The sequence below is a fragment of the Argopecten irradians genome, chromosome 13, assembly GCF_041381155.1.
Source record: "Argopecten irradians isolate NY chromosome 13, Ai_NY, whole genome shotgun sequence".
NCBI classification, from domain to species: domain Eukaryota; kingdom Metazoa; phylum Mollusca; class Bivalvia; order Pectinida; family Pectinidae; genus Argopecten; species Argopecten irradians.
Genome location: NC_091146.1, coordinates 14,827,540 through 14,843,629, shown reverse-complemented (window position 1 = coordinate 14,843,629; position 16,090 = coordinate 14,827,540). Strand labels below are relative to the sequence as shown.

General features: G+C 35.8%; 1 protein-coding gene across 1 annotated transcript in view; it reads right to left on the bottom strand.

Moving 5' to 3' along the window:
* Window positions 1–7,528, bottom strand: part of LOC138305574 (disintegrin and metalloproteinase domain-containing protein 10-like) — a 64,072-nt gene extending 56,544 nt beyond the window's left edge. Inside the window, 1 exon segment of the mRNA XM_069245883.1 lies at window positions 7,328–7,528. Coding sequence (XP_069101984.1) covers window positions 7,328–7,385 — 58 coding nt within the window. The 5' untranslated portion in view covers window positions 7,386–7,528.
* Between the last annotated feature and the right edge of the window lie 8,562 nt (window positions 7,529–16,090).

The following is a 16,090-nucleotide window of genomic DNA, read 5'->3' as shown; positions in this document are numbered from 1 at the left end:
TTAATGTATAATATCCTCTACAGCCTATAGAAGGTTACTGATCAGTGAATCTACTCTCATTTACTTACATTTCTCCATGCAAACATAGGAAAGCATTACATAATTTAACAAAATAAGAAAAGGAAAATATCATAATTTAACAAAATAAGAAAAGGAAAATATCTTACGTTAAGGAACTTACTTTAAGGAATTCCTTCAAATTAAGTAACTTTGATGAAAACTGGATATTGTATCTCATCCCAAAGGGTTGGGTACACCCAGCAATCCCCACCGGTGAGGGTAGGGGTTGTATTATATTACCTTAATCAGCTACCAGTTGTCAAAGGGATATTTTTAACCAGGTACAGTATATAGAGTTGTTAAACTTCGAGGGTGTAAAAAGTCACAATTTATTATTTGGAAATTATTCACACAAAATTATTTTCTCTAATCTTTTTTGTAACCTTTGAAAGCATTATTTACGGAGATTTTGAAATGTAGAACCATGTTTGTGAACAGTTTTGCGAGGTATTGATTTTAACTAATTTGGATGAATCTGCAAATTTTGCAAAATTAAAACCCCTGCAAGGGCCAGGCCAGGGTTTTGTGGGTTTTAATAGTTTAACATCCTATTATACAGCAAGGATCATTTAAGGACGTGCTAGGTTTGTTGGTGGAGGAAAGCCGGAGTACCCGGAGAAAAATCGCCAATCAGCAGTCAGTGCAACTGCCCCACATGGGGATTCGAACTAGCGACCCAGAAGTGGAGGGCTTGTGGTAATATGTTGAGATATCTTAACCACTCGGCAACCGCGGCCCCCGCGAATATTAGCAGTAATACCATCATGTATGTATGTCTCATAATATCATTGGCAAGATGATTGCGACTTCTGAGTTATCATCATTTTATATTTTACAGTTGTTTCATGCCTTATCAGTCAACAGTCTAAATTCTTTTTCCAAGGTGTTGGGACCAACCCTAAGAACTGTTTCCTGAAGTCAGAGGCAGAGGGAAACAATTCAATTTTCTGAGGATTTGTTTAAGGAAAGATGTTTATTTTGTTGAGGTTATGAGGGTATAATGATAATGGAGCACATGTAAATTATGTTACCCCAGCAAAGCCGGATTACATAAAATTTACACGGGCTCCATTGTCATTATACCCTCAACAAAATAAACATCTATTCCTTATATTTACAGTTGTTCAAGTAAATGAACATTATTTTTGCCCGCGGCAGTTGCATATTTTGTATTAAAATACCCATATTTTTTTCTCTCCCGTCATCGTCAACAAATTCGATTGAACAGCTGATTGGAATAGATTCATTCATTTGTTCCCGCCAAAAGTGGGGTCATGACCTCACGTTGTTACGCCATCGACTATTCACCTAAAAATAGAATCGCCGCGCGTGTTGTGCTAACATTATACACTGATAATGATAATACTAAAAAGCATGGTTATTGAGTCCATGTCAGTGCAAACGGTAAATATATATATATATGTAACAATTTTCAAGCAGCTTCGTTTGAAAACAATTGAAAATATTTTATTCATATTTATATAGAGAGTCAGGTAACAATCACTTTATTTTTTGACCATTTATGCTATTAGAATTTAATCAAGATTTATTCAATTATTGACTTTTTTCTAAAGATATAAGGGTAATAATTCAGAATTAGAACACATTGTTTTGACTAACAACATATGCGTTATGTAGAGCATATCCTGTGATAAAGGAAACAGGATTGAGCTACAGCAGATTCTGTGTTACATATATGTGTGTATATATATGTGTGTATACATCCAACACTGGACAGTGAACTATATAATAAAAATATATCTTTGTCAGCTAGTCTTAACACATCGATAAACAATTGAGATGAATAAATAAATCTGATGAAAAATCTTCCACCAAATAAAAAATATCCTTGAAGTTTAATTCATAGGAGTTATGATGGCCAGACAGAGTGGATAAAATATGTTGTATGTAAACCTCCAAGTTTTGAGTTAGAATCCATTATCGTAGGATAGTTCGTCAGTTGCCTGGCAACTGGTCAAAGGTTTTTCTCCGGGTACTCAGACTTTCCTCCACCACCTAAACCTGGCACAACCTTAAATGACCCTGGCTGTTAGCATGTAACTAAATGCGACTTGTTACCTGTGCATAGAGTACATATGGCTATAAAGACCATTATTGCTCCATCCCTCTGGTGGTCTTTATAGACAGGTTTGACGATAGTATAGCTTAATCTGACCCAATCTAAGACGTTCCATCAATATAACAGATCAATTATGCATGGAGATCATAAAATTGTATTATGTGAGTAACTGCCGTGTGAGAGAGGAAAGTCATCTCTTATGAAGGTATATATATATATTATATGAAAGTGCAGAAATTATCCGTCCCCATCAATATATCTTTTCTTGTCACACATGAAAGCACAAATGTGTATTGTAGATCAAAATGATTCCCATCGCAAAAATACTAAGTATACTAGGATACACTAAACTTCAAATCGGTTTTCCAGTGAAGCATTGAGAGTATGACTTAGACTTTCTTTTTTTAGAGTATTAAGGTTGTGGATTTTTTTTTTTTGTGTGGCATAGGCCCGGTATTTCAATGACCCAATAAAATTATGACTCTATCATGATCGACTCCCAGTACTGAATTTAACTTTTTTAGAGTCTTAGTCTTTTATTTTGTGTGTCATGGTGGAGAGGGGATTAGGGGTTATGAAATTTCAGTTATTAGAGTTTAAACTGTGCGCTTTCTTTTTTGTGTCACACTTTTTTTTCAATTAAAGTTCAACTCGTTCCTAGCTCCTGGTACTGAAATTTCTTTTTTTGAATGTAAAGGCCCAGAGGATGTGTACCGTTTTCTTTAACTGATGGTGATATTCAAATACATAGAGTCCAAAGAGAGAGAAAATATAGATAAACAGTATGAATGTAGCTCAAGAATTACATATATAGTGTGCTATATTTAGTAAAGGTAGGGGGGTAGGGGGGTAGCCGAGAGGTTTTAGAGATGCCTCAACTTATCATCTCGGGCCCTCCACCTCTGAGTCGCAAGAGTTTGAATCCCATGTGAGGCAGTTACCAGGTACTGGCTGCTGGTTGGTGTTTTTTTATTGGGTACTCTGGCTTTCCTCCACCAACAAACCTGGCACGTCCTATGACCTGACATGTACATTAAACTTACAAAACCAAACCAATGTAGTGAAGTTGAGAGATTGAGTTACATCAACACCTGAACACATATTGATCGAAGGTCGTTGTTCATCCCCTATATCATAAAACTAGCAGTTGATGTATCAGCTGACAGTTAGGAAATCTTGTTATTGCATATCAAATGTCAAGTCTACATATACAGGGCACCTTTCCTTGTCTGTTCAATCACGTATCACATGTAGTCTTAGAGAGACTGAATGATCAGATGTGGTTTGTACAGCGTATCACATGTAGTCTTAGAGAGACTGAATGATCAGATGTGGTTTGTACAGCGTATCAGTATTTCACATGTATTCTTAGAGAGACTGAATGATCAGATGTGGTTTGTACAGCGTATCACATGTAGTCTTAGAGAGACTGAATGATCAGATGTGGTTTGTACAGTGTATCACATGTAGTCTTAGAGAGACTGAATGATCAGATGTGGTTTGTACAGTGTATCATATGTAGTCTTAGAGAGACTGAATGATCAGATGTGGTTTGTACAGTGTATCACATGTAGTCTTAGAGAGACTGAATGATCAGATGTGGTTTGTACAGTGTATCACATGTAGTCTTAGAGAGACTGAATGATCAGATGTGGTTTGTACAGTGTATCACATGTAGTCTTAGAGAGACTGAATGATCAGATGTGGTTTGTACAGTGTATCACATGTAGTCTTAGAGAGACTGAATGATCAGATGTGGTTTGTACAGTGTATCACATGTAGTCTTAGAGAGACTGAATGATCAGATGTGGTTTGTACAGTGTATCACATGTAGTCTTAGAGAGACTGAATGATCAGATGTGGTTTGTACAGTGTTATCACAATGTCAGTCTTAGAGAGACTGAATGATCAGATGTGGTTTGTACAGTGTATCACATGTAGTCTTAGAGAGACTGAATGATCAGATGTGGTTTGTACAGTGTATCACATGTAGTCTTAGAGAGACTGAATGATCAGATGTGGTTTGTACAGTGTATCACATGTAGTCTTAGAGAGACTGAATGATCAGATGTGGTTTGTACAGCGTATCACATGTAGTCTTAGAGAGACTGAATGATCAGATGTGGTTTGTACAGCGTATCACATGTAGTCTTAGAGAGACTGAATGATCAGATGTGGTTTGTACAGTGTATCACATGTAGTCTTAGAGAGACTGAATGATCAGATGTGGTTTGTACAGTGTCATAGGCATATCAGGTATCCTGGGAAATACATCATGGTGAAATATAACTGCAGTGACATTTTTCTGTACATATATGGGACTGAATAAAGGCCTCTTCCACTAGAGAAATTTTGATGTAATTAACTAATAACGACATGTGTATATTGCAGGTAACAGTCATTCATTAATTTAAAGAGAACATAATTAAGACATCTGACAAAGGAAAGTGTCGACATTCATTTAGTATTTTCCCATCTCACAATTTCATGTGAATGCTTTCCATTTAAAAAAAATGATTTAAACATAAATATTTTAAATATGAATATTTTCAAATAAAAACTTGTTCTATATTTTCACACGTCCCTAACATTACCGTCATGGAAATCATTGAATTGGTAACTGCTTTCATTGTCATGACGAAAATCAGTATATTACATTTAAATGATTTTCAGTTTTTGGATTTCGTAAAATTATATCTATGAATACTGGTTCATTAATCTGTTCAAATAGAAGCATATAAATATATTCAAAATGCAAATGGAAAAAAGATTCAGAAGCCACAATTATCTATAAGTAGAATTTTGTAATGAATTTAGACAAACAGTTATTGCTTCTTTGTTTGGAATCACACTCAGGGGTTTCAATATCAGGCGGTACCTGGTACTTTTTGCCGGTTGAACCTGGCTGTGGTACCGCCTGATTTGGGATTAATTACATTCGATAGCATACAGATGGTATAGAGAAGTACCCCCTGAAATTGCAATTGTACCGCCTCTCCTGAAAGATAATGAAACCCCAGCACACTTAATAATGTTGGAAACAATTCTATGAAGGTTACTGTCATTGAAAGGGACAATTCAGTCTTAGCTAGGGTACAGTAATTAAAAACTTGCACATATTTCGGACACAAACCAATTCTAATGGAAATTAGATCAGTTAGTTTTGCCCAGAAAAGCCCCACTGACCACTGTAGTCAAATGTATGTGAAATGTTTAATCGCCATTACACATAGTCTTTTTATGCCAAACACTGACCTTTGCCTGTACATGTACTGTGTAATAGAGAATTTTTTGTCTGGAACTACTCAAATCGCTCTTACAGTTGTGTTAACATTATAAGATGCATGTTCTTGTCTAAAAATAATTTCATCAACTCCTCAGTGGTTATGTATTGCATTTATTTAACATGCATGACTTTGACTCGGGTATGGGTACAGCGTACATGTTGTACCTGCTTAATTGTATTGATCAACGATTTGGAATTTCAATGGTATTTATCTGTAACAGGAGAGGAAAAAATGTTGCGGCCAGACCGGTATTCGAACCTGGGACCCTCAGAATACTAGCCGAGTGCTCTTCCGACTGAGCTACCTGGTCACCGATGATCGACCCAGTCCAATCCCGCTACACTCCAGCTCCCTCCTTTCTCGAAGCCTTTGCCCTCAAAGACATACGAGACCCTTCCAAACACCACCACCGTGGGTTATTTAGTTGGGCGCCAATTTTGTAACAGGAGAGGAGAAAATGTAGCGACCAGACCGGGATTCAAACCCTGAGAATACTAGCCGAGTGCTCTACCGACTGAGCTACCCGGTCACCGATGATCAACCCAGTCCAATCCCGCTACAAATCAAAATACTTAACAATGCTCTGGAATTTGTCACTATTTCTTGTCATATGTTTCATAAGAAATGTAGAGCAATACATTCATGTCATATTTTGCTTCATGGTTACTGTAACAAATTAGCCTCACTGAATTGTCCCTTTAATCAGTTGTTGATTGATAGACTATTGGAAACAATCAAAATATGAAGTTCTATCTAGCTGCAATTATATTGTAGCTCAAAAGACTTGTACACAAATAATAGTGGCATCATTAGAGATACAAAGGGAATAATTCCTTTGCCACGTGATACTAGATAGCGTATTGTGCTGGACTATTGTTTCTATTGGTGATGGAATGACGTCAAAAGATGATATCCCACGCTAACATCATTTCAGCGGGAAGAATACAAATATTTACATTCTATCACCACTGGAGATACTAGTCCCACACAAACGTTATTGGGTACCATGAATTAGTTCCATTGGTGCAAATTACTTTTTTAAATTTCACATGCAAACATAAATACATAAATAAATAAATTTCATATAACATAGTCACAGAGCAGAAAGAAACCCAATTTGTGAAACATTCAAATGAAATCAGGAGCCAGATATTTCAAATATGATAGTTTTACCATTATCCATATAGGGATTTCGAGATCCCAAAGCCACGTGGTTAAAATACTATTTACCGTCGATTTGTCCCACCTTCCAGGGTTTATTGTACATTATTTTTCAAAAACTAGTTACTTAATCAAGGGACTTTGTACATGCTTAGAGGTACATGGGAAAATACATGTACACATTGCAGCTGTCAAGAATCGAACCCTCTTGAATGAAAGGCCACATCTATACCACCTGAGCCAACAAAGCATGCACCATCAGCTGAGTAACTGAAACTGTTCAACATTATGTACAAGCCACATACACTGACCCTTTTTTACACATACATGTACACAAGTCAAACGTGTTGAAATTTCACTAGTGACCAGTCGTTAGTATGTGGTTCAGACTGATTACAACCGTCGTCCATACACTGACCCGATATACGTAAACACCCCGATTTAACAACACACGAGGGTTAGGCGGGCTATCTGCCCGGCCTTATGGAGCCTCAGGCACAATAAAATCATTTCACTGAATTCTCAGATTTACAATTACACAAAGAATTGTACATATTACGTTATAAAGAATGGGGAAATTACCACACAAAAACGTTACAAAATAAAATATACATCAAGCTTAATTACGTGTGAATATCTGCGTTACAAAACGGTAACCATCTGATCATTGACTCATAAACTGAATGACTGGTCATGATCTAAGTCACAAAAATTTTGACAGCAATATCAGGATGTTTACCTGTGTACACGGCGATTAAAAATAGTTGTAGAATACAGGATATCACTAATTCCTTCATGTTTGCTTGTATTTCCCTGAGTTTTCTCTCTCTTCTGTCTTCACCGACCCCCAAATGTCTCTAAAATCCGTAAAACACTTAGAATATATTTGTCAACATCTCCTCTCATTACTTTCTATCGCGGAAATGATTAAATTTTCTTCTGCGCATGCGGAGTGAGGACACGATTCAGAAGATATGCGCTTCCGGGTTAAAAATAGCTCGCCCTCTCCCAATAACAATACATTTTCATGTCTACATGTTTGCTGTGTTCACGACCTTTGAACTTGTCGTACCTCGAGTTCATAAACGTGAATCATTTTGATGTCACGACCAAGTGTGGTTCATATTTTATCCAACCCGGATATTAAATTTAAAGTACGTAGATCTACCTACTGCACATTTACCCTAAGTAGATTACTTAAATTAGTTGTAGTTTTTTTAATAAGAATACAAAATCCATGCATTCTTTTTCATTTTCATTTTCTTAACAGTACAATGGGTTTTTTTTAGGTAATGAAAATATCTGTCCGAAATACTGTTTTTTTAACTGCATGTCAAGCTAACAAGGTTTATTTAAAATTTATTTTTCGTAACATTATGCTATAGTAAATTTTAAATGAATCAACAGAAATCTGCTAGTATGACTAACTTATGATTCGAATAGTAAAATTAAAAAAGCAACAACATCAAAAAATGAAATAAAAAGCAACAAAAATAAAAATTAATTGAAAGTCAAAAATGTACAGATGTATTACGTACAATGACATTAATCAGATTACTAAACACAGATCCGTAATAACTGCGGAATGATACTCAGGATTTGATTACAACATGTAACGTTAGCTTAAGATATAAAAGGATCACACACCTTTCGTGAATTGCAATGGGAGAGAAAGCGCGTAAGCGCGTGTGCGACATTTTCAACACTTAACTGAAGTGCTTATATTATTTGTCATGTTTTAGCATAAAACTTTTTTTCCTTTCAAAATGACATTAGATGGAAAATATTTAATTTCCTTCAAGAATGAATATACATATATTCTTATATCCGAAAATATAAAATAAGCAGGTAAATAAAGCCATGCTCCTCCATTGTTTAGATTCGTAAAATTATTTTGTGTAAAAAAAAAAAATAGGGAGGACGTATAGCTTTACAGAGTTAGCCGTACATTTTTGTAGTTATCATACCTTGTCAATGTGAATTCCTTTAGCACCTTTGAAAACGAAAATGCATTAACACATTTACTACAAACTGTACACTCCCTATCTGTGCCATTTCCCAGTTTCTTAGCTAAAGATTGTTGCTCAAAACACTTTTAGACAGGGGGCCGCGGTGGTCGAGATGACTCGACATATTAGAACAACCTCTGGGTTGCTAGTTCGAATCCCATATGTGGGTCAGTTGCCTGATACTGACCGCTGCTCGGTGGTTTTTCTCCTGTTACTCTGGCTTTCCTCCAACACTAAACCTGGCATGTGCTTACATGATCCTGGCTGGTAACAGGAAAACCCTAACCTTGGCGTTGTGTCAATAAATATTTTCTGATATAGAATTTGTAAAATGTGATCTGGTTAAAGTTACAGATGCTGTTAAAATGGAGTTTTAACATTAATTAGTATAATATGACTACTTAGCTTTACATGACCATGGCTGTCAATAGGACGTTAATTAATCAAACAAATTTAGTTTTGATTCACAATAAAAGTTCAACATCCTTAACTTAACATATAAAGTTAATATGTTAAGTTAAGGATGTTGAACTTGTTTCATATATCGATATATGTATACAAAATTAAAATATTTGGGAATAGAATGACAAGTCTAAAGCTTAATAGAAATTCCTTTCACAGATCTATGTTTGAACAATGCTCTTCCTGATATGTAAACATTGCTAGACAACTACACAAAACGTCATTTGTATAGAATAATTATTTGACGGTTTGCATTATAAAACTAATTAACTTTAGTAAATAATATCATCAAGCTTAAAAGCATTGCTTTGACTAGAATAAGATTATCGGCACATACACTGCAAATCGAAACAGGACGATACAGAAATATTGTTAGGAATGCACTGGGCGTTTTTGAGATTTTTTTGTAAAGGTGATGTGCGAGATAAACTTGACTACATTGATTAGTACTATCCGACCAAAACGTATTCAATCATATTATTGATTTTTTTAATGATCCAATTATTAGATTAGACAATGAGGAACAAATATTAGAATATGAAAGATTTATATCTGTCCATCATCTACCTTTAGTGAATCCTGTTTATTCACACTACTTCAGTGCAGTGTCTACTTTTGTTTTATTGCACTGTATTTGTTTGTACTAATGGGCTGTAAGCCAAAGATAATAAGCTCTGATAATTATTTACAGTTAATCATATTTCTATTGATCTAAGAAAGATAACTCTCATATAATAGCTGTCTATACAGCAGCCTGGAGAAGTTTCCGGCAATCTCCGGAAATATATACCCGAACATTGACGGAAATTTCTACAAAATAATTTCCGAACATTGTCGGCTTCCCCGACAGTTGAGGCGAAAATAATTTTATATCAAAAGGGCGTACAGAAAGGTAAAACAAACAAAAAATGTCAACAAAATCCATTTGAGGATTCCATTATTTTCTAAAATATTGAAATCGCGTTAAAGGCCCACTACCTTTCCGGAGCAAAATATAAAGGTTTATTAAAAACATTAATAACATCAGAAAATACATATCGATGGCCTAAGATGAGGTTACAACACCAAACATATGCAAGATTTCCTGCGTAATATATGACAACAGCTGAGAGTCATTTCGCTGTTTTGCCGTCTAGCGCAGTGATAGTCAACTACCAGGCGGTATTTAGGACGACGGCGGGAAACATAAGACGACCCGCGTTATGAAAATTAACGTTTTATTTATTTAAATCAAATTGCTCAGAAGGTGATGATACGTGTAGTATTAACGGTAAGTTAATAACTTTTGCGACTATACAAAATTTTCGATCTCGTTTTACATTCCCATTTCAAAAATTAAAAGCCGTTTCGGAAAGGTAGTGGGCCTTTAAAGGCCTTTCCGAAAACGGCTTTTGATATTTAAAATGGAAATATAAAACAGTCGACATTGATGATTTGGCAAAGTTGCAAATTGGTTATAAGCTTAAAGCTGACACAAATATACTATATTATCATCAACATCTGAACAATTCAATTAAAACAAATTAAATATTAATTTTCATAACGCAGATGGTGTAATGCTTTTGTTTATTTTTTTATTCTGGTAGTGAGTCTTTAATGTAAAAATTTAAATCAATTTCATGAATGCATCCCTTATATGGTGGTTTTACCGTCGAAGATATCAATTTAACAAATCATGATCATTTTGTCTAAAAAATTCAATCGGTAGTGCAGTAGATATTATGTGTGTGTGTTTCCATGGAGGCATTTGTTTTTACTTAATTCTTCTTTTGGAAAAAAAATCATTAAAAAAATCACGCCTCATGCACGCAAACGCACGTGTACTTATTTAATGTCGGAGCAAACATCGTATTATACACAATACAAAATAAAAAGTCACTTTACATTGATTGACAGCTGGCCATCCGACAATGATAGGCAATCTTCGGCAATTATTAGAATGAGTTCCGAAGTTTGTCGGATATATTACCGAGCCAGTTAAAACAACGCAACCTTTCCGCCAAACATATATGTCACATCTTTTAACTGTTTCACATATTTCTATGTCGAAGTTATGGCCTCGATTTCATACAGCACTGACTAAGTCAAACTCAAATTTTCTGTTATGTAACTGTTTTAAATTTCAAAATGGGGACCTGGTCTGCGATGGTCGATTTACACACTTTAGCAAAAATCGTCAGTGCTATCGCTATATAGGTTAGTACAAATGGACATTACTAAAGTAAAAAATACATATCATCAATCAGCTGTCAGTATTGTACTGTCTTGTGAGTCGCTGTCCTTACTTGACCATTTGACCCGTGTCCGGAGCGTTGTGATCAACTTCTGACCTACAGTAAGGCAAGACCTAGGTGACGTGTACGATACGCATATCCGACACGAACCTATCTGGTCAGTCATGGAAATATGGAACCGAAGCTTTATTATTGCGTTCTGAGTCCTGAAGTCCGCTCAAAACTAAACCACTATTTATCTAACGGAGTAATACGAAGGGAAGTAACTATGGAAGGCTAGAACTTACAATGTTTCTCTGTTTCGCTTGTTCTGAGAGTTATGTCCCTTTATACAATAAAAAAACCTCGGTTAATACCAATAATATTTCCGACGATCTTCGGAAATCATATAAATTGCCGGAAATCCCCGAGTTTTTTTATACGGAGTCATTCTACAAAAGAGTCTACATATATATCGGGAATTCCCGGCATTCTTCGTGTACGTTGCCAGTCGATATCGTTGAATTGAGCAGTACATTTTTTATGTAAAGTTTGATTATACATCTACATATAACCTTTGATTTAATCGCATAAAAGTAATCTGTTCACTGCTAATTTTAACTACAATTTTATCCCATGATCATTCAAAAATATAAAATGACATTGTTTTCAAAGTAGTTCCTGGTAAAGTCATACCGTGTAGTCAGTATAAAAGAAATAATTTTCAAAATTTCCTTTTATAGTAATGTCACTGAAAAGGTCAGGGGTCACTTGACCGATCACGTGGGTTTCTCACGGTACTCCAGTTTCCTCCCACTCTAATTTAAGGCTCCTCGTGTCGAAGGTAATTTGTTATATAGCTTGTTTCACGATCGATTCTTTAGGGTGAGGGCTTAAGTTGTAAAACTTCCTAAGTATAACAATTTTATGTTTAAATCAAATTGTAAATATGATTTTCTTATACATATTGTTATGGAGGAATAACTAAATTTGGAATCGAGTCTGGTATGTGGGTTACATATGTGATCTGCCAGGATTAACGTGTAAGCGGAATTGACCATATCAAATGTCGATGACCAGATTATAGATGCTTAATTTAAAGCGAATTATACTATGACGTCATTCGCGTCTCCATTATCCTCGATATTCCAGTGGCTCCGATCACTTACGATCTCTACACCCCTGGACTATCTCATAGTAAAACTGGAGGCAACAGAATAGAACAGGTAATTTAGTTATTTGATGTACATCAAAACAGCCGTATAACGGTACTCTCTGAAGTCTTCAAAGGAAATTTTTGCTAGCCTGTGATTGGTCAAATGTTTTCCGCTGAGCTGCCTTCAATTGCACTATGAAATAGTCCAGGGGTGTAGAGATCGTACGTGATCGGAACCCATGGAGTATCGAGGATGCGTCTCCATAACTGTGCCAGAAGTAACTCAATCTGTCATAAGGTTTCCAAAATACATGTATAACCTGACATGTAAGTTTTTCTCATTATGTAACTGATATGTTTTTTTTGCTAAAGTTTGTTTCGGGGTATCCAATCGCAGGATTATATTAGTCCTCTCCTTTATTGGGGTGGTACTAATGTACACATTTATGAGTACAGTTATGTAATTGCTATTTGTTACATAACTAACACAGGGACCTGACACGCACATCTAACCAATAGTATTTATATAATATATATGTGTGTGTAAAAACAGTTGGTTTGAACATAATCGTGCCAGGTCCCTGTGACAACTGATGCATGCTTCATGCGTGACGTGTATAACGACCAACACTGTATCGTCTGCCCCATTGACAAATGGCCAGGCAGCATAGGTACACAAAGACGTAAAACATGTAGGAAGTATCTTGAAATGAAAGCCGGAGATCGATGCTTGAAATTTTTGAAGTATACATCACTATACGCTATATTTTTTTAATTGAGCTGAAATGACTTATAGGTCTCGCTAATGAAAGTAATTTATCAGCAAATTGTTATAACGATATTTTGTATAGAATCCGTGGGGCTTTAATTACTGATTTGAATACATATAATGAGTTCTCGAACAGGGAATCGAACCAATCGCAACATTTTTGAGGGGGAAAATTCCGACAATCTTCGGAAATATATCCGAAGATTACCGGAAATTTCTCCTATGTGTTGCGATTGAGAATCGGACCCCGACCTTTTACATATATTTACCAGAATGAAGACACCTAAATCGAAAGCATGTTATAAGAAAATACACACAAATCAATTAAAAAGTTATAGTCTGACTTTCTAAGCAATTCAAAAGATTGTTTTAGGCAAGGTGTATGCGAGTCTTACACATTCTCACTGTCTAAACAATTAAAAAGTTTGTTTTCGGTACGTGAGTACTTGATCTTCCGCCCTTCAAAACATAATACGGAAATGTCCAAGTATTTTCTCCTTCAGCGTGACGCCGGAAACGCCCGAATACCGTCAGAGTACCCATTTCCGGTGTCGGAAGACGTAATTTACCGACATTGATAAACCAGGTCAGGGGTCGCGATGACCGTTAAATGACGTGATAATTGACTAGTACACATTATCAGATTTGTTGGAATGAACTAGGCTCGTCACCATTCTAACTTATATCAAAATCGCCAGTTAAATTTGGCTTGAAAATTATATGTATGAGTAAATTCAAGAACTACCTGAATTACTTCACCAAATTACCTGATAACGTGCGTGAGCCTATACGTGCCATTTTGTATTTTGTTTCTATCTCGTTATAACAAGATAAAGATCTGGTTTTAACAACATAACTTATTTCGTTATAACAACATAACTTATTTCGTTATAACAACATAATTTATTTCGTTATAACAAGATTACTAATTCGTTGTAACAAGATAAGTTATCTCGTTATAACAAGATAACTTTAAATGTCGTTATAACAAGTTGAAGATAACATCTCTTTATAACAAGATAACTATCTCGTTATAACAATAAAACTATCGCGTTATAACAAGATAGTTATATCAACTTATCAATTTTCATAGCTGACAATAGAATTCCCCCAAATCTCGATGGTGAACAAAATAAGACTGTAATTTTCATAATTTCTGATGATGAAGAAACATGATAAGACACAGTCAATTTTAGGTGAATTATGTCCTTTGATGTACATCAATGGAATTGAATACCTTTATACACTGTGATTGACTTGGTGGCTAATTTGAAGTCGGACGTTGCATTAACTGTAAACGATTGGTCAGTTATTTTCTCCTGAGCTGCCTCCAATTTTATTATGAGATAGTCCAGTGGTGGATATTACGTCAGTGATGGTAACCTTTGGAATATCGAGGATGCTCCCACTGCAGCTATCTAGAACAATACCAACCTCTATACTTCAGGGGTTATTATCACTGTCGTTATATCCACCTTTGGCCCAGATTTCTGGAAACAAAAGTGCAGACTTAAATCGAAACTTAAGTTTTTCTCCTTATGTAAGTCAGTTTTTGACTTTAGTTTATTTCGAGAAATCGGGCCTGGACTATGTCATAATAAAACTGATTGCATCTTAAGACACATGTAATTTTACCTGAATTATCTCCTTTAATGTACATCAAAGGAATTGAATAACGTACAATGTTGTTGACGTGGCAGCCTATTTGATGTCGGACGTTTCTTTAACTGTAATCGATTGGTCAGTTTTTTCCCCTGGGCTGCGTCCAGTTTTTCTAAGAGATTGTCCAGTAGTGAATATAACTTCATTGCTAGTAACCCCTGGAGTGCCGAGGATATTCCTACAGCAGCTGTTTAGGACAGTACTTTTAGTCCTGGGTACACCTGTACTAATCCTCGATGCTTCAGGGGGTTTCCGATCACTTATGATCTATACACCTTTGGACTTTAAGTAGAGCAGAAGACAGAGAGAGAGAGAGAGAGAAAAGGAAGAGAGAGAGGGAGAGAGAGAGAAGAGAGAGAAGAGTGAGAGAGAGAGAGAGAGAGAGAGAGAGAGAGAGAGAGAGAGAGAGAGAGAGAGAGAGAGAGAGAGAGAGGCCCAACCCCAAATTCATACAGGCAACCACATTTGTACAGGTGTAATGTTAGTACATATAACTCCATATTGTAACTCTAGGTGCAATATCTAATTCGAAGTATTATATTTTGATTATTCTGTTTACATTGTATGCATTAATTCATATTATTACTATTTCTGTAAAATACGCACCGCTTTAGTGTTTTATCCAATGTATTCTTTAGAGTTTGAAATATTGTGTAACTGTATATGCGTGTTTATAACCGATAGGTCAACGTGCCTGAGGTAATAAAAAAAATGAATGATATTGAACCACGGCTTAGCGTTATACGTCTCTTTTGATATGCAATGAATGACTAAATAATCCGTTCTGTTCTGTGACCTCCAGTTTTACTATGATATAGTCCAGGGGTGTAGAGATTGTAAGTGATCGGAACCCCTGGAGTATCGAGGGTGACCTTATAACAGTAATGATAAACTGTGAGTACAACAAGGTCAACGCTGCGACGACTTGACAATACAACCGATTAGTATAGCCCAAACAGGTGACATTACATATATAGGACGTGTGTTCGTATTACCGGACCTCTGCACGTCATACATATACTTCCTCTGTACGAACTGGACAGGTCAAGTCCGGCGTGGCCGGACATTCACTCCCAAGCAAGGTCATTACATGTATGTACGTCATTTGGTAGGATGTGTGTTTGGGGTTTAGGGGGAAATTATAGGTATTATTTATTTCATTGATAATGGAGGTCTATAACAAGCATATTTACATCAATATACATATAAATAACAATCGTAAATATATAGA